At 34.8% G+C, this 27874-nt stretch overlaps 1 protein-coding gene across 1 annotated transcript; it reads left to right on the top strand.

The window, feature by feature from the left end:
• Positions 1-59: 59 nt before the first annotated feature.
• TMEM41B (transmembrane protein 41B) lies at positions 60-26905 on the top strand. Its single transcript, XM_077113956.1, has 7 exons — positions 60-494; positions 10862-10979; positions 13344-13472; positions 16368-16461; positions 17080-17184; positions 21167-21305; positions 25078-26905. The coding sequence occupies exons 1-7, from the start codon at positions 374-376 to the stop codon at positions 25245-25247; spliced, it is 876 nt and encodes a 291-aa protein (XP_076970071.1). The 5' UTR covers positions 60-373; the 3' UTR covers positions 25248-26905.
• Positions 26906-27874: the final 969 nt, after the last annotated feature.

Here is a 27874-nt window from a genome sequence, read left to right as displayed (position 1 = left end):
TGTGAAGTCTCTAGGTCTGCACTTCCGGATAACTAACCCGGAGCTTTGGTTATCTATGTCCGCGAGCCGCAGCCGGGAGACTTCGGTGCAGCAACTGCGCATGCTTTCTACAGACGAGAGGCGGGCCGCGACACTGGATAGGCGGGCCAGGATCTTGACTTGTCTCGCGGTGACTGGGCCGGCGCGAGCGCGCGAGGCTCGGGGGCGGTAAGGGGCGGAGCCTAGGATGAGTGGCTCTGCGGGTTTCAGCTGAGTTCGTCTCAGGTGAGGAGGTTGCGCCGGAAGTGTTCTTGCTGTGGCTCCTGGGTTTGCAAGGACTCTTACGGCGGAATTGTGTTAAGGAGGCGCTCCCTCCACCTCCCCTGCTGCAACCATGGCGAAAGGCAGAGTCGCCGAAAGATCGGAGACGAGGGAGCTCCACACGACCCCAGCGAGGGACGGGACAACCGGGACGCGGAGTCCCGCGGCGCTTGGTAGCGGAGACCACCTGAAGGGTAAGTGGTCTCGGGAAGCAGAATGGGGAAAAGGAGTTGCGGGCAGAGAGGGGCCTGCTGGCGCCCTGGGGCGGGAGCAGAGGGAGTGGAGGATCTGGGTTTGGGCAGCCGTCCAGCCCAAGGCCGGACCCCTAGTAGGTAGGTAGTAAATGCTTGCTGAATTGAATTAGAAGAAGAAATGACAGATGACAGTAGTTTGTTGACAATCAAGGAAATTGTAAGGTTGATAATATTGAAGCTGTCAGACCTGGAAGGAACTTTCGCATTCATTGCTTTATTGCTACATATGAATAAACCAAGGCCCAGAATGGTATAATGCTTGCATAGAGTTATGAAGCCAGATTATTAAAGAGCCGGGATTTTGGTTGGCAGGAACACCTGATTTTGAGTCCCTGTGCTACCTACCACTTCTGATCTTAGACTTTTTTAACTTCCAAAAGCTTAATGTCTGAACTGTGAAATGAGGATAGTAATAATAGTATCTAGGTTTGCGTTCAGGTTAAATGTACTAGTTCATATAAAAGATTTAGTTGGAAGCTTGGCTTATGTTAAGTTTGGACTAAATTCAGTTAGCAATTACTATTATATCTAAGATCTCTCATTCTGAAGAGTTTTTCCTGTGCACCATCCTGGCCTTTCTCAGGGTTTTAAATGTTTTCAGAAAAAAAGCTTTATATGCTTTTGAAGCCCATAAACTGGAAATGATCCTAACAAATGGCCATTAAGTTATCTGTAGCTCACTCACACTGGTGCGACCTACCTCCAGTGATGGATCTCTAAGCATATATAACAGAAAATACTAATGTATTTAAAATAATTCAGATGTCTCCACTAGTCTTATGCTTAAGCTCTATGAATTTGGATATTTGTCGAAGTTATGTACAGTAGAACAAAATAACTTCAGAAATTCAGAAGTGTTGTCAAAGTACCAACCCACCTTAAATTAAAGGAACATTGTTTTGAAGATACTACCCTTGAGAGTGATAATAAACCAAGGTCTGGGTCTCCTGAAAATATGTTTTCTTCTATGTAGGGCATTCATGAAGATTTTTATTTGGTTCGAGATAGCAGTTGGTTTTATCACTGTCTTGTATCTAATGTGCTGTTCAGAAAATAAAACGTTGAAGCTTTCCAAAGTGTTTTTATAATTGTCATTTTTCTCATTAGAACAACATGGTCAACATAGTAATTCTTTCTATAATGCTGACAAAATGCTTTCTGAAGACTACAAATTCATAGGAAACCAGGGGGAAGAAATTGATGTGAGCTAGATTGGTTAGTAATGCCTTCATGGGAAGCAGGATTTGGCTAAGTAGAGAGGAGGGAAGGGGATTCTGGGCAGAGGAAGCAGAGTGGGCTTGAATGTTAACATGAACCTTTTATGTTTCAGCAAAGAGGTTATCTTGATAGGAGTGGAGGGTTTTTGTTGAGTGTTAGTAGGAAGTATGGTTGATCATGGTTGGTATGGTTTCAGGTTATGGAGGGCTATAAGTATGAAGCAAAGGAAGTTATTCATTCTGTTTATTAATGGTTCCCAGTTTTTTTCTTTTTCTTCTTGTCTTTCTTCCCTCTCTCTGTCTTTTTTCCTAATTAATGTTAGGAATTCTTTTGTGGGCAAAAGATTTTGTGGATCTCTTACATGTCAGGGTTTGGTTTACTTGCCTGTGGTAATCAGCTGTTGATATATCATTTGTAACTGCTTAGCAACTGATTTTCTAGATTATGATAAACAGTTTTTGTTAATTGCAGGTGGCAATTTGGCATTCAAAAAAGTAAATGCAGTGGTTACCAGGGGCCTGGTGGGGATGGTGAATCGGGAGTTAATGTTTAATTGGTACAGAGTTTCTGTTATGATGGAAAAGTTTTAACAATGGATGATGGTGTTGGAGGCACAACTTTGTCAATATAATTAATATCACTGAATTGTATATTTGAAAGTGGATAAAATGGAGAATTTTAAGTTGTCTATAAGTTACCAAGAGGAAATAAAAAATCATCTCATAGAACTATAAAACGCAAAGAGTAAATCCTAATGGAAACTATGGACAATAGTTAATAATATAATTATAATAATATTGTTACATCAGTTGTAACAAAGGTATCACTAATGCAAAACTGTGTGAGAGGGAGTATACAGAAACTCTACTTTCTGCATGATTTTTCGCTAAACATACACCTGCTCTAATTTTCAAAAAAGGAAAAATTTTGAAGAAGAGAAGAATTTTAGTAATTCTTGGTTGAGAAATACATAGTAATTCCTCTAAGTTCTATGGCACTTTAAATGAATTTATCAATTGACAAATCTGCAAATCTTTTAAATTTGCATGGGCAGGCACTGGGAATCAAACCCGATCTCCAGCATGGCAGGCGAGAACTCTGCCTTCCAAGCTGCCGTGGCCCGCCCCACCCTGTTTATTTTTTATCTGTATTTTGTACTCATCTGTCCATACCCTAGACAAAAGGAGCATGAGACACAAAGCTTTCACAATCACACAGCCATACTGTAAAAGCCATGTTATTATACAGTCATCTTCAAGAAACAAGGCCACTGAACACAGCTCTTTAGCCTCAGATACTTCCCTCCAGTCATTCCAACACACCACAAACTAAAAAGGGACATCCACACAATGTGCAAGAATCACCTCCAGGACAACCTCCCAACTCTGCCCCAAATCTTCCACACTGCTGGGAGTCATGTCCCATGTGGGGCGGGGGAGTGGGGGTAGGGCAGGGCAGTGAGTGCACCTGCTGTGTGGGCCCAGAGAGGCCACATCTGAACAACAAAAGAGGTTCTCTGGGGGTGACTCTTAGACCCAATTCTAAGGAGGCTGAGCCTGTCCTCCACAGGAACAAGCCTCATAGGGCTGAGCCCCAAGCTCAAGGGCTTGGCCCACTGACTTGGTTTTCCCCACTACTTGCGAGAACACCAGAAATTCTCCAAATGGGGAAGTTGAATATTTTCCTCTTTCTCCCCATTCCCTCAAGGGGGCTCTGCAAATACTTCCCCATTCACTGTTCATATCACTCTGGGTATCCATTGGGGCATCATGCTAACCTGGACAAACCAACAAAATCTCATGCCCCATTCAAGATTCCATGTACTCATGGTGTTTACCTAAACTGACCATACAAGTTAAATTGGAAATGCAATATCCATAGTATAGATTTTGCACCAAATAAACATTTCTCCCTTCAGTCTCACACAGAAGTTGAAGTTTTAAGATATGGACAATATTATCCTTAATTAGGTCTTCTATTATACCTTAGTCCTATCCAAATCAGCTTCCTTCATATTTCTGCTTGATGTCTGATCACTTTTTCAACTTTTTAAACAGTTCCTATATGGAGTACTGCTGACTTTCATAGCTTCAGAGTTCTGACTCTGAGTCTCAGGTGTCACATAAATACTGAAGTTTCTGGGAAAGACCATGTTATATACAAACAGCTCAGTATCTCAGAGTTTAGAATTGATAGTTATACCTCCCGAATATATTGCACTTGGTCATATTGATGTAGGAATGAAGAAAGTGAACATGTAACTCTGATTTGGGGTTAGATAGATACAAAGGAAAGATAAGGATTCCAATAAAAGATGCTGGTTCAGATGATACATCATGGAGTTGAGACCAGGTGTGGAAGGAAGAGAAGTCAAGTAAGTGCTCAATAGAGAGGAGAAAATACAGGGAGTGAGGTCACAAAAGAATAGAGGTTATCAAAGAAGGGCATATTGGAACATAAAATGTCCAAAATGGAGCAGTCCTGGGTGATGTGAGAATATAGTTTGTAGCCTTGGAGGAGGGTGGCTGAAGTTGAATGAAAATGAAAGTCTAAGAATTTTTGAGGCTGGATTGGTCATGTAGAATGATGAAATCTTTTAAGGTTGTGGAGAAATATACCATATGCTTGATCTCAAGAGTCTTCAGTGAATGGGAAGGAGTGCCTGAAAGTGGGTAGATAATAGTGAATGGGTTGGCTTGTAGCAGAGTTGCGGGGCATAATAAGCCTTTGAGAGGGAGTTTTTACACAAGATTGGGAGGGACATTTCTTCTGCTACCTGTAAAGGTGCTTTCAGTAATACCAGTCTTTATTTTTTAATGGTTAGTTTTTTATATTTTATTGTTATTTTAGCAATTTAAACTTATATTTGATGGTACTGCTACTGTTTTCAATTATTAATGATTAAAAAATTTTATCTTGGCCTTGAAATAAAATTTACTTCCAACTATAAATATTACAGTAGACCTTAAAACTTATTAGAATGCCTGTAAATTTATGTCCTTGGAAGAAAAGGGTTTTTTGCTTCCTTTATAGTAGGACCAAGTAGACCTAGAAAACTCAGAATATTGAGAATTAGTGGACAAGTTGACTAGTAAGAGTCTGTCCTCAGATCTTGTAGGTATAGACAGATTTTGCTTTTCAAAAGATTTTTATGTGAAATTAATAAAATAAGTGGGAACTACTAGAGGACCAGTAAGGTTAAGTTTTTTTTTTTTTTTTTACATGGGCAGGCACCTGGAATCGAACCCGGGTCCTCTGGCATGGCAGGCAAGCATTCTTGCCTGCTGAGCCACTGTGGCCCACCCAAGTTGTGGTTTTCCAGAATGGATTTATGCATGTTACAAGTTAGAGAAAAGGTGCTTGAAGGAAAAGGATTGAAGGTACTGTGCGAATGGAGAACCTGTATTTCTGAGAGCAAGATCTGGAAGGAAATATGTTAGCATTTAATGCAAAAATAAGGGCATATGGTAATCCATGCATGACAAACTCTGGGATCTGTCCTGTAACCACTTGTTGAAGAGTGCTTTGAAAACTGTTGATTTTTTATTTCTTTGCTTTGTGTATATGTTATACTATACAATAAAAAAAGTTAAAAAAAAATAAGGGGAAAGGGGCAAGGAAAGACAATTTAATGAATAGATCTTGAAGTAGACATTAGGAAGCTCACTGAAGTGGAATGCAGTGTCATCTGTAGAGAGTACGGGAAGGTAGAATTAAAGACTTGAAGAGGCTAGAAGTGTAGCCCTTTTGGAGAGTGCTGTGAATAGATTACTGTTTATCAGTGATTTCCTAACTGACAGTAGGAAAGCAGGCAGAGGGATCATGATTCTGACTTTCTCTAACAGTGTGTTTGTCCTGCCTGTAAGGAGGTCGGAAAAAACAGATAATGGAGTAATTTAGATTGGGAATTTGGATGATGGAATATTTGGCAGTTAATGAATATAAATATTCTGGGTAGCTGAGAATATCAACTAGTTCCATCCCTGTATCCCATATTATTTTATTGACAGCCCCTTCCAACATGAAAAAGAATAGGTATAGCCAAATATCCCTTAAGAGTAGGAGAAAGATCAAAGGTGATGGTGGAGTTCATACAGAGAAGGTTGGGTTTAACAAATGAATATTAGTGTGGAATCATTATATTGATATTTCTTTTAGGTTCTAATACCTTAGAGCAGCTAGAAATGAAAAAAATGTGGAATTGTTACCCATACCAAACTCTGAAATCTGTTCTACAACTAATTGTTGTGATGTGCTTTGAAATTTATTGCTTTTATGTATATGTGTTATTTAAAGAGAAGGAGGGATTATAACAGAAAAGATAGGATTTAACAAATGGGTATAACTGCTGAATCATTATATTAATATTTCTGTCAGTCTCCAGTGTCTTAGAGCAACTAGAAGAAAAAACGAAAAATTGTGGGACTGTAACCCATCCCAAACTCTGAAATCTGCTCAGTAACCATTTGTTACAATGTACTTTGAAATTTATTGCTTTATATATATATATGTTATATTTCACTAATTAAAAAACGTGAAAAATACATATATATTCTGGGTAGCTAACACATGAGTGTTAAATAACATGCGAGTCTACTGCAGCCAGAAGAAGGCACATTATAAATGTGTATGCTACCCATTTAGATGCAAAATTATTATAAAAACAGTGTAAAATATTATAAAATTATTATGAAAATGGTACGTGAATTACATGCTGTTTCTGGGTTTATTAGAATTATACTCAAAAAGATTGTTGACTCATATTTGCCAACACTCCCTATTTACCAGTTAATGTGAAAGAAAGTTGCAAAATCGAATAACCTTTTTTTTTTTATTACATTCATATTATTGCTTTCTTATGTTCTTGTTGAACACAATGCTTGGGAATGTTTGCCTAATTTTAGAGAGTGAAGAAAATAGGTATCAAATTAAACCTAGAAGTTAAAATTTTGTTATATATTTCATCATCCAACTGTAAGACTACAAGTGGCAGAGATATTTGTATTCGAGGAACACTCAGGGTAGTAAGTATTCTACAGTCCAGTAAAACATCATCTGGCACTTTTCTACCCTTTGACTCCTTAATTAGGACTGGTGAATTCAAAGTAGTATGAAGAAAAATATTATAGTTTAGTTGTAGAGCTCGCATACTAAATGTCTTACTTAATCTTTAATTTAAGAAGACTTTCTTAAATTCATTACCTATGGAAATTTAAAAAATATATTTAGCTACAGTACAGGTTAGAAGGCTTTAAACTCTTCCCATCTTTTAATCAACTAATTTTCTACCCACTCCATGAATCTTGCCTTCATTACTCCAGCTTAATAATTTTGCCTTCCTATAAATGCAAAACCCCTTTGATTGTGCCATTGCTTTGGTGTCTAGCTAATGGCATCAGCTTCTAAGGAGCAGAGACTGAATAAAACATTGTATACTTAATAGGTGCTCAGTGGCCTGCCCTAAGCAATTCTATATTTGATATGCATAGTATGTATTGTAAAAGACCCAAAGAGAAGTTCCAAGAAAGGAGGGAAAATTAGCCATTTGTTCTTGGAAGTGATTCTCATTGTGTCCACAGATATCTTCAGGATGAAAAGAAAAAAATTATTAAGGGTTTAAAAGATGTCCATAATACCAAATTATTTGTCTTAGCCCTGAATTATTTGTCTTAGTCCTTTTATACTCTGGATCTGAGTCTAGCAGGATACTAAGTTAAAAGTGTGGACCTGGACTGATTAATTTCAGGTAGATATTGAAGTAGCATACCTATAAGAAGTACTAGCCAAATGATCATGGTGATGCATATACTACTATGTGATGATATTGTGAGCCACTGAATGTACACCATACATGGAATGTTTATATGTTAAGAATGTTCATGTTTGTTGTTTTGGTTTGATAATACAAAATAAATTAAATAAATAAAAAAAGTAATAGCCATCCTGAAAAATTATACAGACTACTTATGTATAATAGGTGTCTTTGCTTTGATGTCAGCTCATAGAAAACAAAACTAAAACTCAGTATTTATATATTATCCTTATTCCTTTTCCACTAGAATGGCTTTTATGTAATGAAGTGAGAAAGTAACCATTTCAGCTTTCTGAGAACAGTTTTGTGACTAAGTAGGCTTTCTATTTAGAAAGGAAAACTATATTTTTGATTGGATTGGTTTTAGTACACACTGATATTTTTCTAACTTTGGGCTGATTACTCTTTTCTTTCCTCTTTTTATGGTGAGTGAATATGATTTATTAAGAGTCTTCCATCCCCTCTCAATTTAAATGATATAGCCAGAAAGTTCTACGCCGTCAGGCAGGGCCTATGCCTTCTGACCAGCAAAAAGCAGCTACGGAAAACAGACCCTTGACCCTCAGCAGCTGTTAAGATTAAGGGGTGAGAGCTTTCTGAGGTGCAATTTGAGGCAGTCTAGAACAGGGAGAGAGGGGAGAGAAAAAAAACTGTGAAGGACCCCTTGAGCATAGACAGTTAATCCGAGTCTGGAAGGCTCCTGACCTGGACAGACAACCTGCCTGGGACTACTCACTTATGGGAAACTCTTGGCTGCAGCCAAACGATCCCCCACCTGAGTGAGTCACCTGCAGAGGGACTGGGGTTGGCAGGTAGGTGGAGCCCATCGACCCACCCAAATGCCCCGTCTACTACCAGGCACCCTTTGGAAGGCACCGGAATAGATGTGACTGCTGTAAAAGCTTACGATCTAGGAACCTTTACAATAGGCCTTAACCTGAGAACCTATGCCCTTGATTTCAATTCTTTAAGTTGATATATTATAGTTAGTCCATATGAGTGAACATAATATTTGTTTTTGTGTTTCTGACATTCCATTTACCATACTATCCTCAAGTTTCTTTCACCTAGTTGTGTGCTTCACAACTTCATTTCTTCCTGCAGCAGCTCAGTAGTCCATTTATGTATATACCACAGTTCTCCCTTCCATTCCTCAGTTGATATATCCTGAGGCTGCCTCCATCCATTGCAAATTGCAGACACTACTACCATAAACATCAGTGTGCAAATGTCCATTGATGTCACCATTCTCAGTTCCTCCAAGCATACACCTAGCAGTGGGGTTTCAGGATCACCCTTAGCCTTGTGTGGAATCACCACACTGCCTTTCAGAGGGGCTGCACCTTTCTGCTTCCCTACCACCAGTGAGTAGGTACGTCTCTCTCTCCACATTTTCTCCAGCACTTCTGTCTCTCTGTTCATTTTTAAACAGTTTCATTCATACATCATGCAGTCCAACCTCAATAAAAAAATAAATGATTCCCGGTATCATCACATAGCCATGCCTTCACCACCACAGTCTATATGAGGACATTTCTGTTTCTTCTGCAAGGGATCCCATACCCCTCCCCCATATCCCCCACTTATTGACATTTAGTTTAGACATATTGCCTTTGTTACATTCAAAAGAAGCATATTACAATATTACTGTTAACTGTAAACCCTAGTTTACATTGATTGTATTTTTCCTGTGTACCATCCCATTTTCAACACCTTGCAATGTTGACATTCATTTATTCTCCCTCATGTGAAAACATTCTTATATTTGTACTTTTAATTACCATCATAGTCCACTGTAGGTATCACTAAGTTATACCAATTATACCATCCAGTCTTTATCTTATCTTTCCTTCTGGTGTCGCATATGCCCCATCCCTTCTTCCTCAACCATACTCACACTCCACTTCATTCAGTGTAGTTACATTATTGTGCCACCATTAGATAGTATTGTGCTATCCATTTCTGGATCTTTATAACCAGTCCTGTTGCACATTCTGTACTCCTTCAGCACCAAATATACAATCTCTACCCTCTTTATCTCCTGATAACCTGGGTTCTTAACTTTAACTCTCAAAGTTTACTCATTGAGTTTAGTTCGCATTAGTGAGACCATAGAGTATTTGACCTTTTATTTCTGGCTAATTTCACTTAGCATAATGTCCTCAAGGTTCATCCATAGTGTTACATGCGTCACATCTTTATTCTTACAGCTGCATAATATTCCATCATATGTATATACCACAGCTTGTTTAGCCACTTGTCCATTGTTGGACATTTGGGCTGTTTGCATCTCTTGGCAACAATGAATAATGCCACTGTAAACATCGGTGTGCAAATGTCTGTTTGCCTTTGCCTTCAGTAGCTCTGAATATGTACCTAGTAATGGGATTGCTGAATCATATTCCTGAGGAAATGTCAAACTGGCATACAATTTTTATTTTATTTATTTATTTATTAAATATAACAACATACAAACACAAACGTTCTTACCATACGATCATTCCATTCTTGGTATATAATCAATAACTCACAGTATCATCACATAGTTGTATATTCATTACCATGATCATTTCTTAGAACATTTGCATCAATTCAGAAAAAGAAATAATACGAAAAAAGAAAAAAACTCATATATACTATACCCTTTACCCCTCCCCCTCATTGATTCCTAATATTTCCATCTATCCAATATAAGGCATATAATTTTTAAGGTAACACTAAGATTATGTTGGGAGGAAATACAAACTCTCTTATTCTTGGCGTCAGAGACAGAGCCACCCAGAATTTGAAGTTGAAGTTTATATTCCAAAGCCCTTGGTGTTAAAAGAAAGTGTAACATTCACCATTTGTATTAGTAACTCTCTTGAGTTCTTTTGACAGTTCGTGTAATTGCCAAATTACCTCGTTCTTCCTAAAGACCATTCTGTTTGTGTGGTGAATTCCCAATATAAATATATAAAATTGAAAGTCAGTGATAGCATTTAGAGTGTAAAGATTAAAAAAAAGAAAGTCCTTTGTTTACCCTTTGGATTTTCAACAAATCAGTACTGCAAATTCTGATGGTCTGTTTCTTTCATGCTGCTAAAGTACATATATCTCTCAAAAGTAATGTGTCCAATTAATAAATTTAAATACAATAGTGTTTAAGTCACAAAGTGTTTTGGGCAAAAGTATGAACAGTTTTTGGGGAGGAAAGCATTTAGGGAAGTTATTTACTGGCTTAGAATACTGTCTTCCTTTGTATTTTTCTTAAATTATAGCTTTGTTTTCCTTTCAGAGAAAGCCTGGGCAGAAGCTGGGTCAGCAAGAATGTCGCTCCTTATATTGGTGTCCATTTTCTTATCTGCAGCTTTTGTTATGTTTTTGGTATATAAAAATTTTCCTCAGCTCAGTGAGTAAGTATACTGAAAAACTGAAATTTTCTAGACATTTATAGAGATGGAAGAAGATTAAAAGCTGAAATATAATATTTATTTTAAGTAGAACTGTCATGGTGATTGTTGCCTCGGCTTTCATGGCTTGTAGCAAGTCCATGTCAATACTGTTATTTAGATACTTCTTTCTAAATATGTCTCTTGATTTTTTCTGCAAGATTTTCTTAGTAACTCATCTAAAGGCTTCATATTCTTGATTATTTTTCAAAAATTTTAAAATATAAACACAATAAGAAATATATTTTTATATGGTGACTCTATATCATGTTTGCTTTCTTTCTCTTTCACATACATATATATGTACATAACAAAGTTAAAGTTTCATGAGACAGTCCTTAATTATTTTAGATGATGTTTTCTGGTATTTTCTAAACTATTCTATTTATTTCATTTAATTTTTTTAGTGCTGTTAGTAACTAATTAAATTTATTTTACAGTCCAGTACTAGATGTTTGAAAACACATTTGAAAAACACCAATCGTGTTCTTTTCTGCTTTTCTCCTTTTCCCTCTCTGTCTCCCCCCCACCTTTCCTTGTGGTTAATTTTTGCCTGCTATTATTTATCCATTTCCCTCCTTGTCACATCCTTGTCTCCTAGCTCTTTTTCTCTTACCTGTTTAATGAAACTGATATGGTTTGAATAGGTACTTTTCACAGTGAAATTGACTTTGTAAGAGACTGTGTACAAGTTCACATGTTCTTAACCAAAACCTTATGGTAAAATGTGTTTCAGATTTGAATTTTCCATTTCGGAGAGGTAATATGGATTATGCATTGTACATTTTGTAGTTAGTAGCTCTGGTTGGGTATGGGGCACATCCCGTAAGCAATTATGTTAGTTTTTTTTTGTAGTGAAACCTGCATAGTAACTTTATATAAGTTTGGGTCAGCTTTTTTTTTTTTTGCAAGGTCAGGCGCTGGGAATTGCATGGGCAGGCACTGAGAATGGGTCAGTTTTTGCTGACTCATAATTTATAAGAAAATTTCGGGGTTTTGGAGGTTTTTGAATTTTTTTATTTTTGTTTTTGAATTTTAATTGAGATTGTAATTCTGAAATCTGCTTCAAGAGGGCAAAATATCCCAAGGCTATTAACCACAGTAATACCACCAGTGTGCAATCATAGTTTATATGAAGGATTACTAAAATGTATTTAGACTTTCAGCCAGACTGGATTTTGAAAACCAAAAAGGTAACCGTGATGTGATTTCAAGGTAACAGGAATTTCCTGTTGCCTCCAAATTCCTTTCCTTTACAGTTCTTTATGGTTGAAATTTTATAGTTAAAATGTAATTATTTGGATTTTTAAAGCTTTGATTTCTGACATAAATGTAGTTATCTTTGAGTAGTTAACGTGTTAAATTGTTATGTTAATATTAGCGTGATTAAATTTTAGATCCTTTCTGGTTTTAATCAGGGAATAGGGAATACAGTGCTGACTGAAATAGAGAAAAGATATAATGTATACTGTAGATTACCATTGTCTTTGCTTCCAGTGTACTCTAAGAATAACATATCAATTTTATATAATAATGTAATATTAACAAATCTTTTTATTTTGCTTATTTCATAATATATGAATATGTACATGTGGTATGTGTTCACACTCCTATAGAGTCTTTTTAGGTTTTGAATTTTATAAATGAGGAAAGCTGGTTTAGTTTACCGGCTATTTTTATAAGACTTAAGAATTCAGCATTCTATCATTGTTCTGTAGGGCCAGTTAAATCTTATCATGTAAACAATGGGCATAATATACATTGAATCTGATTATTTGAGGCTTTCATAAGCAAGAAATAGTATAGTTTCAAACAAGGCACTAAAAAATAAAATAGAATTAATAGAAAGGGAAAGGAAAGATTTTTTTCTGAATTTTGTTGAACCTGGGATATTCCAGAAAAGGAGTAAACTGAATTCATTAAAAAGTTTACTTAATTTTAGTTGAAATTGATTATTGACTTTAGCTTATAATGCAGATTACTCAAAATGATGTTATGTAATATTATTTTTAATATTACTAACTTCAGTGGTTCATTACTTACATTTAATTTAAACCAATGCTGGAGTAAATGCTTTTAAATTTAAGTTTCTGTTATCTTGACCTTGGATATATTGATTTGTTGTCTCATGAAGTTATACTAAAGCATTAAAAACCAAATAATTTAAAGACCTTTGAGTTAAAAAATTGTGACTTTACACTTACCATATTACAGGCCAAGGTGTCAAATCATTTTGAATAAAACTTCATGTTTTGAACTTGACTTTGATATTAAATTCTTTTAGCAAAATTCTGTTTTAAAAATTTCACTTTAATTTTATTTCTTTAGAGAAGAAAGAGTGAATATGAAGGTTCCCAGAGATATGGATGATGCCAAGGCTCTAGGAAAAGTTTTATCCAAATATAAGGACACCTTTTATGTACAAGTACTTGTAGCTTATTTTGCTACATATATTTTGTATCCTTTTAACTGAAAAAAATGTTTTCTAGTTTTGTTCAAGAAAAAGGTTTTAAAAGGTCTGCTGTTCAATTATACATAGTGTAACTGTTTTTACTATATTGAAAAATTGAAATGGAAAAAATTCTCACCTATAATCCTATCTCAATTTTTATTTCTAAAAATTTTTTATATTCTGCTTATTTCATTTAACTATAAACATTTTCCTTTTCCTCTATACTATTCAAAATATTGTTTTGAATTAATAGTAAACATACCATAATTTTAAAAATATTCCCTTATTTTTGGAGGTATAATTTGTTTCTAATTTTTTGCTTTTGTGGATACTGTGTTATGAATCTCTTTGTTCATATGATTTTTATCTTCCATTTAATTGTTTCCTTTGGAAAATTTCCTTGTGCTATTGATGATTAATTGTCCAATTTGTGAGCTAGCTTTAAGTTTCATTTCTGATTTTTGTATTTTGTATTCTAAACCAAACTTGTTTTCCAAATCTTCAGTTAATGAAAGATATTACCTCTTAATGTGGTGAAGGTAATCATCATCCCTTTAAAACCAGGTTCTATTTTTTAAGAAGGCAAATAAGTTACTTTATTAATTCTCTCCTGTAAAACTTTTCTCCTGTAAAAGTCAATAGCATTTTCTTTTCTTGGATTTATGTTGGAATAGATACATATTTCTATAGTTGTCTCCTTATGCACTTGTTTTGAGAATCTACATTGGGAGAAATTATTCCTAGCATAAACAATTTAGTGACAAGTACATTTACCCAGCTGGTGAAGATACATTTGTATAATGAGGTAGTATGTTATATATAGGGATTTTATTATTGTCCTACCATTTAATTATTAGAAAAACTCAAATGAGGGGAAAATTTAGAGAATAATTTTTATTCAACTGTCTTTTTTGACAGGTCATTTGGGCAGTGGTTTGTAAAGCAGTTTCATGTATGTAAACTTGAGAAATCTGTTAACTGCTGTCTTTTCTCTTCAACTTCATTTTACATATCAGTGAAAACCATAGTATTAGACTTACAGGTTATTTTGCCTTGATATACTTTAATTACTTTGAATCCCTTATGTTCTTAATGTACTTTAAGTACTTTCTATGCTTTAACCATAAATTGAAATATTTTCCCCAAGTAAAAAAAAATCTCATTCATCCTTTTCCTTTGTCTTTTATAAGATTTTTATGAACATTATGTGAACAAAGCATATAATTTCTATTTATTTTTGAAAGTCATTTTTTTCCCCATATTGCCCCCCAGCTTTGGGGGGACAACTATCCTTCAAATTAGGGTAAAGAGATAGCCTACCGATCTGGCCAATAAGCTAGTTACCATAAGTGAATCCTGCCCATCTAGGGGATGATAAGTATTATAGCCTGGTTGCCTTAATATCCATATGCAATTTAGCAGAAAAGAATAAACTGCCCTAGAGAAGGTGAAAGTGTAAGAGTGGGCTTATTACTGCAAAATAAAATTTGACTTAAAATTTTAAATAGATTATTGGTTAATAAATTTTTGGTCAATTTGGTTTTATTGTACATTGTAACTGTTCTCTTAATAATTAAATAATTATTTCACATGATTTAGATATTTTATAAAATAATTTGATAAATCAAAATTTTCTTATGATTTTGTTTTATTGACTCTTAAATAAAAATAAGCTAAGTGTTAAAAAAAGTACTTTCAAACTCAGTGAACAAAAGGGAAAGACTTTATCTTAAGGTATATAACAGAGTTTTTGTTGTTTTACTAGTTTAATGCTGATTAATAAAATGTAAGCTGCATGTTAGTTTTCTAGTAACCATATTAGAGTAGCTAAAGAGAAACAGCTGAAATTAATTTTAATAATATGTTTTACTTAACCAAATATACCAAAAATATTTATTTGAACATGTAATCAGTATAAAAATTATTAATGAAATATTTTATGTTCTGTTTTCATACTGAGGTTTTGAAATCTGGTGAGTATTTTATATTTACAGCACATCTCAGTTTGAACTAGCCACATTTCAGTATCTCAATAGCTTCATGTAGTGGCCAGTGACCATTTTATTGAACAGTGTAGAACTAGTACCTTCATGAGTAATACCTAAATTCAAACTCTTGTATATAAATAACTTTACTTTTTAACACCTTATTTTAATCCTAGCATTCGTTCATTGAAGTTGAATTTAAGAATGAATTAATTCATTCGGGTTTTCTTTTTTTAAGTACTAATTATGTGTTAAGTACAAACATAGTACTTTGAGCATTCTGAAGCAGAACAACTATTACCAGCTGAAATAATTGGGGAAGGAAGGGTAATAATACCGTGTGGTTATTCTGGACAGAGTAAGTCTAGAGTAGAGCTTACAAGTATGGGGTGTGGTTAGGAAGTGATCATTAGCAGTCCAGTTTAGTTGGAGTATAGGGTGTGAGATGGAGAGGATTGAGAAATAAATTTAGAAAGAGGTGCTAGATGATGTACTCGGATTGTAGAAGACTTGGAGTACCAGGCTAAGGAGTTAAGGATATTCATTTGGTTTTTGAGGACTTTTTTTTTTTCTTGCATGGGCAGGCACCGGGAATCAAACCCGGGTCTCCAGCATGGCGGGCCAGAACTCTGCCACTGAGCCACCGTGTCCCACCCCTTTGAGGACTTTTGAGCTCACTCTTAATAACTTTGTATTTATGATGGTGTTAGTAAATGGTCAATTTAGAGTTAGAGGCATTATAACTAAGGAGTTAATGAGTTCATGCATCCATTAATTTTTAATGCTGAAATACAGATATAATCTCATTAACATGGTACTTTCTGTATTGATTTTTTTTGTTAAAATGTTGGATTTTTCTTTCTTTTTAAAAATTCCATTTAATTATGTTTTAATCCTTAACTTAGAAGTTAACAGCTTGCAAACATTTGCTATTCCAGGCTCTATATTTCTCAGTATACTCTCAGGGTTTCTTTATCCCTTCCCGCTAGCCTTATTTCTTGTTTGTTTGGTAAGTACATAAAATAAAATTGGGAGACTGGAAAAAATAGCTTTCAATAGAATAATGAGAATAATGATGACATTTTAGTCCACAATCCGTGTAAATATAAACTCATAGTTTAACAGGAGTTTAAAGTTAAGATAATATGTGTTAAGTCCCTCTGTAAGGACCGGTTAAAGTTTTGGGTTTTTTTTCCCCCAAAATAGGACCAGCATGGACTTAGGTTGCATTTATAAGCTCTACTTAAGCCTTTCCTTCCTATTCTGTTTTATAACTTAGTCTAAGGGTGTTCGTGGCACAATCAATTAGGTCTTAGAGCTGGGGGTGGCCTAGGGATGGAGGGTCCCTTTTCAAGCATGGCAATTGAAAAAAATTGACTCTGGAAGTTTTATTCTTAGTCTAACTATTTCAGTATAGTCACTAAGTTTAATCACAAGTGCCAGTTTGTTTTAGCTGGTCTCAATTTAGTTATGATTTGGTATGAGAATGGACCAAATAAAATGTGTTCTTGTTCTCTCCCCACCCCTTAAAAGAACACTAGTTGAGCCTACTTTTCCTTAGGTGAATATATCTTCGTGAATAAGATATAGAGGTAAAAAATGTTTATCACTTCTTATTATTTTCCAGTGTTCTGGACTCGGTGCCTCATTCTGTTATATGCTTTCCTATTTAGTCGGGAGACCTGTTGTTTACAAATACCTAACAGAGAAAGCAGTGAAATGGTCACAGCAGGTAAACATGTATTTTTAAACATTTGATTTAACTCTTTGGCTAATTGGGATGTCGATGTATAGCCTCTACGTAAATTAACTCAAACTCAAGGTTTTATTCAAAATTATCTGACTAAAATTAAGTCAGATGGTAAGCAAATAAGAATGTTAGTAAGTTTCAAATACCAATTTTTCCTGTTTATAATGAAAATTTTCCTTTTTCGAAGTTTCACCTATGAAATTTTCCTGTTCATAATGATAGTTTTACTTCTTCAATCCAGTTCAATCAGCAGAAAAGTTAAAGTTTTGATATAAAGGAATCACATATTTAGACACCTGTTTTGAGTTGGTGCAAGTATTATCACTGTAAAATTTGTATCATCCAACTTATTTAATGCATTTCATCAGTGGGAGCAACTAACATGTTTAGTCAGGGTCTGTGCTACAGCTAATCAATAATAAATGTAAGCACTACTACACAGAAAGGGACAACTTGGTGTTGCTAAATCCTTTTCTGTTACTTCTTTTCAAAAGTCTAAGGGGTCGCTCTTTGCAAATGAACCCAGACACACATGGATAAATGGAAGTCTTTGAAGTTGTACCTCCAGAAGAAGGTGTATTCATTTCTTAGAGCTTCCATAACAAATTACCACAAACTGGGTGGCTTAGCAACATGAATTTATCCCCTCATAGTTCTAGAGGCTAAAAATCCAAAATAAGATGTTGGCAGGGCCATGCTTCCTCTGAAGGCTCTGGGCAAGAACCTTTCCTTGTCTCTTTCTAACTTGTGTTGGCTTTCAGCAGTCCTTGATATTCCTTGGCTTATAGCTAATTGTCTCACTTCAGTCTCTGCTTTTGTCTTCACATGGCCTTCCCTTCTTTCTATATGTGTATCCTATTCTGTGGACCCAGTCATTACATTTAGGGCCCACCCAAAATCCAGGATGATTTCATCTCAAGATCCTTGACTACTCATATCTGCAAGGATTCTATTTCCAAGTGAGGCACATTCTGAGTACAGGTGGACATGAATTTTGGGGAGATACTATTCCACTAGAAAGGATGTGCAAAATATGCCTTTTGTAATTCAGAACACAGGGGTAAGGAAGAGAGTGTCTGCATTTTAGAATCGCACCTACTCTTTGAGACCAAAGGAAGAAACGTTTATTTTGTCTGGAACCTAAATTTTCTGTAGCACATTATCTAACTCAACCTGTCTGGGTAGCTCATTTGAACAATTGAAATACAGGGATCCCAGAATAAGAATGAGGGCCTTTAATCCTGTAAATTTAATGTAATGCCTGGATACATCCTAGTATATAGTAAGCAGATAATCAAAATGTATTGGCAAAGTCCCTTAAGGGATGGGAGAAAAAATATGAAACTATTATACTTTACCATCAGGGAATCTTTTGATACTGTGTCAAACATTGGGGACACCCAAATCAATAGGCCAAGCTCTTGATCTTGAGGCTTGCTTTTGTGAAGCTTATGTAGGTAGTGGAGAAGCTTAGCCTACCTATAGGTATGCCTAAGAATTATTTCTGGAGGACCTCTTTTCTTGCTCAGATGTGGCCTTACTCTCTCTAAGCCCAACTCTGTAAGTGAAATCATTGTCCTCCCTCTTATGAGGGACATGACAACCAGGGTTGAAGATTTCCCTGGCACTGTGGGATCAACAATTCCATCCTGACCAAAAGTAGGAAAAGGGGTATAACTAATAAAATATCAGTGGCTGAAAGTTCAAACAGAATTGAGAGATAGTCTGGAGGTCACTCTTACGCAAACTTCAGTTAGACATTGCTATGTATCATAACTTGCCAAACCCCAACCAAAACCACTCCAGCCAGTCCTAATGAACACCTAGGGCATTATATAAGATTCTACAAAGGTTCTATGCACTAGGGTAACTTTCCAGAAACTTACAACCTCCAGATGGTCCCGTAGCCCAGCCTCTCAAGAACATCAGTTAGTTGCATCTCCCTACCCCATATTATTGACTGCCCCTTCCAACATGAAAAAATTAGAATGCCCATAGCCCAGAAATCCCTAAAGAGTAGGATAGATGGATCAAGGGTGATGATGGGGTCATACAGAGAAGGTAGGGTTTAACAAATGAGTATGATTGCTTATCATTAGATTGATATTTCTTTTAGTCTCCAGTATCTTAGAGCATCTAGAAGTGAAAACCTAAAAATTGAGGAATTGTGAACCATACCAAACTCTGAAATCTGTTCTACAATTGATTGTTGTGCTGTGCATTGAATTTTGTTTTTTATATATGTTATTTATTACAAAAAAGAAAAAGTTGATTGTGATGATAAAAAAAATATTTATTCCTTCTAGCCTCCTATGTTCTGGGGCAGCTAGAAGGAAAAATCTGAGAGGATAGTATGGTAGCCCACAACAAACTCTGGGATCTGTCCTGTAACTACTTGTTGAAGAGTACTCTGAAAATTATTGCTTTTTTCTTTCTTTGCTTTGTATATACATTATACAGTTTAAAAGTTTAAAAAATATATGCCTTTTGTTTTCCATTAGTCAGGATACAAATTTGATCTTCACAGTTCCTTTGTTTGATGTGCTAAATCGAAATAATATTTTACTCAGGATGAAAATGTCCTTTTCTGTTACAATTGATTAACTTGATGGCCAAAACTATATATAATATAGATTAGGTCAAGAAATATACTTTTTTTTTAGAAATATACTTTTTATTGGAACTTTAACAGTATATCTGTATTCTTGTAGAATATTAACTTTGAAAAAAATTGAGCTAAACCTTCTCAGCAAATTTGTCAAGAAAACATTTATAAGTACATATTGCAGTATGTGCAGGGATATATTATTTTTCCATTATTGGAAAGCATGAAGTTGTATTATCTCTTTCAAATTATAAAAACTTTTTCTTTCAGGAAATTAAGGTATCTTTTTGGGCCAAGGTATGGCCCAAACTTAACTGGAAATGTGGGGGGAAAACAACAGATAAGTAGAAAAGTTAGCACAAATCATTGTTTTAGAATAAAAAATTAAGAACAGGTCATAGAGCCAGATTTTATAGTAATAAATTTCTAATGTTACAAAATTGTATATTGTAAAATAAAGATGGCATTTCTAAGATGACCCTATTTTTATAATGAATCATGTAAAGAATCCTAGACAGTTGACTCTCACAGAAATTTTAAAGATGATCCTGCCTTACCCCATTGTTTTACAGATTCAGAAATTAGGAGGAGTTTTACCCCAAATCATAATCATTTACTTATAAAGCAAGATCTGGTATTTTAGGTCTCTAAACGTGTAGTCTAGTGTTTTCACTATACTACGTATGTATTGAATATAAAAAGAATCTTATATGTGCATTTTCCTTTGGGCTAGCTGTTTTGTTTTCTGTATGTAAGCTTATTAGTTATTCAAAGAAAGTATGTGTGTGTGTGTGTATATACTTTATTCAAAGAAAGTATATATATTTATGTATATTTATCCATATATACTTGTTTAATCTCATTTATCAATAATGAATGAATTCACTCATGATATATATTGTATTAAGACAAAAATTGAAATTTTTTTAAATCGGAGGATAGATTGTTTATGTGTTACTCAAGTCCTTTACATTGTAGGAGTTAAAGGCATTAAAACGTTGGCCACTTGATATGTATCCTATATCTAGTTATATAGGTTGAATTTGGGTATTTTAGGTTTAAAATGTTATCACTGAGCTATCATTATCTAGGCTGATGTAAAACCATCTTTAGTGGCACACGGTAGCATTATGCTATAAGCACAATTTAAAAACTCATGTTATTTAGTTCTTTTTCACTAGCTGTGGTAATGAGCATTTGCTAAATAGTTCATTGCCATTTTCAGGTTCCTATTTGATCATTTCTGTTGTATAAACTAATCATCAGAAATGAGAGTTCAAAATAAGGTATTTTATATTAAGTAATTTCTTTTCAAGATTGGCCTTATCATGATGTTAATTCTTTCCTTTCTTGTGACAGGTTGAACGGCATAGAGAACATCTCATTAACTATATTATATTTTTGAGAATAACACCATTTCTGCCTAATTGGTTTATTAATATTACATCTCCTGTGATAAATGTGCCATTGAAAGTTTTTTTTATCGGCACTTTTCTAGGTAAGGTCTCTGGTTCATGTTGTTAGAGCTTATTGTGTGCACATCTAACATTGTATAGCTGGGCTAGATTGTGTGCTTCTTACAGACATTGAAACACCATATATAACTTGCGCGCATTGCCTGGTCTGTATAAACAGAAACTCAGGGTATGTGTATTGAATTGTGTTGTCTTAGGTATATTTGTTTTACCTCTTCAAAGAATACTGTCTATTAAATATTATTTGAATCATACAGGATTAAGCAGGACTCTTTAACTGTAGTCTCTCCTCTGTGGAGAGAAAAAAAAAAAAATTGTGTGGGGCGGGCCGCGGTGGCTCAGCGGGCAAAGTGCTTGCCTGCTATGCCGGAGGACCTCGGTTCGATTCCCGGCCCCAGCCCATGTAACAAAAACGGAGAAACAAAATATAATAAAACAAGAAAATGTTTAAAAGATGTTTCCCTTTCTTCCTCCCTTCCTTCCTTCTATCCTTCCTTCCTTCTCTCTGTCTTTCCTTTAAAAAAAAAAAAAAAAAAAAAAAAAAAAAAAAAAAAAAAAAATTGTGTGCCTTTTTTTGAGTAATTTTCTCCTTTTGTCTTCTAGTTAAGTAATAAATAATTGAGTTTTAACTTACACATTGATCCCACTTTTCATTTTATTGAAATCCTTATTTTTTTGTGGTCATTACCAAAAGTATGAGGAAAGCAAAGATTCATAAAAGTTCTTGCTTTCAAGGAGAGTACACTTAATTTTGAAATTAATCAGGGAACGTAAAGATTCATTTGAATATATTGTGAATTCTAGTGGTTCTTTAGTAAGACTATTCTGCTTTTCTTTCCAGTTTAAGTTGAGTTGTTTAGACGCCAACAAAATGAGCAGTGTTTTAAATGTATTATCATCTGGTAAATTCCTTGAAGTTTAAGACTGGGAAAATAGATCTTTTTTAAAAAAATCAGAATCACTTCTGAATTGCTACCTTAAAAATTCATTAACAAACTTAAAAATTATATCAGCATGGATAATTTTGGATTTTTTTTTATTAATTGTGGAAAATAACATATATGCCAAAAAAAGCAATAAATTTCAAAGCATACTGCAACAATTAGTTGTTTAACAGATGGACTTTGTAAAATAATATATTTGTGGAATCCGAAGAGAGAGTTTTTGTCCCTAAGTCCTTATTTTAGAGGTGAAATAACTAGAGATTTAGTTAACTTCAGCTTTGGCTAAGGTTTTTTTCCCCATTCATTCTGGTTTTTAATGAAATGTGATCATTTCGTGTGTACTTTGGTGTAATCTGCTTTCCATGTCAACATATGTCCTACCACTTCATTTTTTTATTGTTAGAATATTTTAAAATTTATTTGTTAATTAAAAAAAGAAACAATAAAACAACATAATCAGTAATTCACAATATCATCACTTAGTTGCATATTCATAATTTCTTAGAACATTTGCATTAATTCAGAAAAAGAAATAAATAGACAATAGAAAAAGAAATAAAACGAACACAGGAAAGAAAAAAAAAAAGATTATACCTACCATACCCCTTACCCCTTGCTTTCATTGATCACTAGCATTTAAACTAAATTTATTTTAGCATTTGTTCCCCCTATTATTTATTTTTATTCCATGTGTTCTACTCCTTTGTTGACAAGGTAGATAAAAGGAGCATCAGACACAAGGTTTTCACAATCACACAGTCACATTGTGACAACTGTATCATTATTCAATCATCCTCAAGAAACATGGCTACTGGAACACAGCTCTACATTTTCAGGCAGTTCCCTCCAGCCTCTCCATTACATCTTGAATAACAAGATGATATCTACTTGATGCATAAGAATAACCTCCAGGATAACCTCTCAACTCTGGTTGGAATCTCTCAGCCATTGACACTTTGTCTCATTTCCCTCTTCCCCCTTTTGGTCGAGAAGGTTTTCTCAATCCCTTGATGCTAAGTCTCAGCTCATTCTGGGGTTTTTCTTAATCCCTTGATGCTGAGTCTCCGTTCATTCCAAGATCTCTGTCCCACGTTGCCAGGAAGGTCCACACCCCTGGGAGTCACATCCCACATAGAGAGGGGTAGGGTGGTGAGACTGCTCGTTGTGTTGGCTGGAGAGAGGGGCCACATCTGAGCAACAAAAGAGGCTCTCCTGGGGGTGACTCTTAGGCCTAAATTTTAAGTAGACTTGACCTATCCTTTTTGGGGTTAAGTTTCATATGAACAAACCCCAAGACTGAGGGCTCTGCCTATAGCTTTGGTTGTCCACACTGCTTGTGAGAATATCAAGAATTCAACTTGGGGAAGTTGAATTTCTCCCCGTTCTCACCACTCCCCAAAGGGGGCTTTGCAGATACTTTTCCACTCACTGATCGAGTCACTCTGGGATTCATTGGGGCATCACTTCTACCACTTCATTTTTAAGCATATTCTATCGAGAGTGAATTACAGTTTACTCAACATTGTTTTCAGACATTTACATTATTTCCAGATTCTTATTATTATAATACTTTGAAGAACACCCTTAAAACCAGATCTTTGCTCATATATGTCATTTCCCAAATTTGAAATTCATAGATCAGAGCACATTCACCATTTTAAATGGCTGTAGATAAATATAAAATTAATCTCTAAAAAAAAATATGGATCTATCAAATTTTATCACTGGGGAAGCCCTGGATACTGTTTCAAATGTTGGGGACTCCCAAATCAGTAGACCAAACCCTTGATCTTGAGGCTTGCTTTTGTGAAGCTTTTTTATGTAGTGGAGAATAATCTAAGCCTGTTTATGGTTATGCCTAAGAGTTAACTTCTCAAAAACCTCTTCTTTGTTGCTCAGATATGGCTTCTCTATCTCTAAGCTCAACTCTGCAAGGAAAATCATTACCCTCTTCCCTACATGGGACATAACATCCAGGGGTGAAAGTCTCCCTGGCAACCCGGGACATGACTCCCAGAAACAAGCCTGGCCTTGGCACTGTGGGTTTGATAGTGCCTCCCTGACCAAATGAGGGAAAAGAAATGTAACAAAATAAGGTACCAGTGACTAAAACAGCTCAAATAGAGTTGAGAGGATATTCTAGAGGCTACTCTTAAGCAAGCTTTAACTAGACATTGCTAATTACCACTCTTTGTCAATCCCCAACCAAAACCATTCCCTTTAACCCTAAATAATACCTAGGGCTCTATCTGAAATTCTACAAAAGTTTCACATACTAAGATTACTTTCCAGAAACCTACAACCTCCACATGGTTCCTAGGCCAGATAAGTCCTAAAACCCAGAAGGGCCAGCTTCTCCAGAACATCAACTAGTCCTATCCTCCTATCCCATATTATCGACGGCCCTTTCCAACATGAAAAAGTTAGAAAGGGCAGAGCCCAAATATCCCTGAAGATTGAGAGAAGGATCAAAGGAGAAGGAAGAGTTATAACAGAGAAGATGGGATTTAACAAATGAGTGTGACTGCTGAACCGTTACATTGATATTTCTTTTAGTCTTCAGTGTCTTGGAGCAGCTAGAAGGTAAAACCTAAAATTGTAGAGTTGTAACTTATATTAAACTCTGAAATCCGTTTACTAACTACTTGTTACATTGTACTTTGAAATTTATTGCTCTTTTGTATTTGTTATATTTCACAGTAGAATCTTTAAAAAAATTAATCTCTAGAGATGTTTTTTCCCAAATGGAAATTGCTTTATTTTTAAACTTCTTATAAGAAATATTATACACAGAGATTTTTAATTTTTTAAAGTTTTTGTTTTTTAACCATATTTTTATCTTTTATTTCAGGTGTTGCACCTCCCTCTTTTGTAGCAATTAAAGCGGGAACAACACTGTACCAGCTTACAACGGCAGGAGAAGCTGTTTCATGGAACTCAGTATTTGTTCTGATGATTTTGGCTGTTCTTTCCATTCTGCCAGCAATCTTCCAAAAAAAACTGAAGCAGAAATTTGAGTAAAAAAATCATCTGGATTTTAGTTTTCTTATCATCATCATCATCATCTCAGGATAGTAGGTGCATCCATTTATGTTTTAAAATCACCTATTTAGAGTAATTGAAACTAGGAATTTGTAAAATAAAATTTACTGTCAGACATTAAAATAAGGCATTTAATTGGCAAGGGAGAGAAGAAAGTAAAAATGGAAATTGATGTACTGTGTAAAGTACCGTCAGTAGTTATGGTAAATATCTAAATTACTAAACAAAGTATAGTTACAGGTAATTAACAGCAGCATGGTAGTAAATTCTTGATCCAACTGATTAATTCAACTTATTTCATGAACTGGCCATACATACTTATCAATGATTTGATAATTTAATGATATTTTTCTCTCCTAGTGCTCACTAATAATCAAAACAAAGATTATAAATTTTTAAAAATATTACAGCAGTTCTGGCTAAGATTAGCCTTCTTTCAGAGTATAAATTTAAAAAAGCTAATTCCCAAAAGAGATTTACATATTCTATCCTCTTTCTGCCTTTGAGGTGATAGATTTGTTTTGAGCTTGCAGACCACTGAATATGAAAGGGATATCAAATTATATCTATTTTTTGAATTTTATTTTTGTTATTTGTCTTTTTTTTTCTGTTCTGGGTTTTTATCATGGATTAGTCTGAAATTAACTTTCATGATTTTTCCACTTTGCGTATACATAATGAGGATTACATGATAACTGTATCATATTTGGTGTTGATAATTTATATTCAGATAATATTTTGTTACACGATTCTCCCTTAATATCTCAAAAGGGGATCCAAAACCACTTCAATGTATACAGCCTTAGATGTTAAGTTAATTGTATTACTTTATATTTTGAAACAAATACATAGAGGTAATACAACTCTTAAGTGCTTAAATATAGCAAATTGTTTGGTCCAATGATTGTAAAATTTACCTCATTTATTTATTAGTCTGGTCATTAAGGTATGTATATTATAATTTTTGTATGCATGAGACACATAATGATGCTGTTCTGTTTCTATTGAAGGCCTTTTTTGTTAGGGCTGTTTTTGATTAATGCAGTTTCCAAATTTAGTGTTTTTACTTTCGCTAATATACAATGTAAATTAACTGCTTACATGCTAACTACTATATTTAAATAGTCCTGGAAAAACTAAAGAGCTTTTTTGCTGCTTAATGGTAGGGCCCATGATTTCTTGATTCTCAGACATAGCCGATCAAAAGGTTTACTTTCACCGAAGTTTTTCGTTATGTTGAATAGTACTTTAGCTGTGGGAGAAATCCTTGTTATTTTGTCTTGTGAAAAGTATGATCATCCTCAAAACCTGTTTCTACTACATAATGTAGACTAAGTGATTTGTTATTTTTTCTATCACAGTATTAACAAATGGATTTATTGTAAATACAAAGAAAGTATATTATTACATTGTTCTTATGTCACCTAGCCTTTTGTGTGAAATTATTTATTATTTCTAGCAAGGTTTCCATCCTTTCTTATTGACCAGAAACTAAGTCATAAAGGCTTTTGTTACTTTTACAAGTGAACCTAAAACATACCATTTTTGGAGAAAGTTCACTAAAGATTACTGTGTAAAATGTAATTGAAGAAATTTTATCAGACTTTTAAAAAATAAAAGTAAGAGCTTGCAATCAGGAGGAGCCTCACTATTTACTCTGGTGTGCCCATATTGTGCCTTTTCTATTCTCAGAATATTTTCCCTGTCCTAGCCATTTATTGTTTCCCTTTGTTGCTTTTCTTTGTTAAAAAACTGCAGCTGCAACTTCAGGTATTTTTTTTACTGTTCCCCAACAGCCTTTCCAGATTCATTCTCAGTGACTGCTGGATCACTGGCCTGCCTTCACAGATTCATAGAGTTGTTCTGGTGCCAAATGTCAGTTTAGACTTTAATCACAGTTTAAACACAATTACATAGTAATAACTGTGCAGGGGCAGGGAGGGAGGTGAGGAAGCTAGCTAGGAAGCTGACACACTAAGAAATTAAGACTGTTCTGTTCTTAGTTCATTCTCTCTGGAGCTTCATTTCTTTGACTGTAGTATTTCTAAGACACTATTAATAAATGCAAATGAAAATGTACTGGGGGCGGGCAACGGTGGCTCAGTGGTAGAGTTCTCACCTGCCATACTAGAGACCTGGGTTTGATTTCCAGTGCCTGCCCATGTAAAAAAAAAAATATATATATATATATATATATATATATATATATATTAGAAATAAATTTATGGAGAAACTTAAACATAGTGCTTGGGATTTATTTCATGGAAGTATTTGTATTTTAAAAACCTGTCATTGAATACAAATATATTCTCTTGAAATTCTGAGCACACTTCACCTCTAAGAACAATACAAACGTAAAACTTTCAGTCTTTTAAATTGTAGAAGAAAGTAAATACAGGTGATCATGTAAATTTCTAGCACACATAACATTGATTTCTTTATAGCAGAATCATTTATTAGAGTTTGTTTTTAGAGTTCTCTTTGGGTTTCTGACAAATGGGTTGAATGAATCCCAGGGCTGCAGCTTTCCTGCTGTGTAATTAACCTTTCAGTGTTCGTACATAATATTCAGAAGGTGGATCTTATTGCAGTTTCAGTACTCTATC

The sequence above is a fragment of the Tamandua tetradactyla genome, chromosome 8 (genome assembly GCF_023851605.1).
Source record: "Tamandua tetradactyla isolate mTamTet1 chromosome 8, mTamTet1.pri, whole genome shotgun sequence".
NCBI lineage: Eukaryota > Metazoa > Chordata > Mammalia > Pilosa > Myrmecophagidae > Tamandua > Tamandua tetradactyla.
This window is presented reverse-complemented; position numbering and strand designations above follow the sequence as displayed.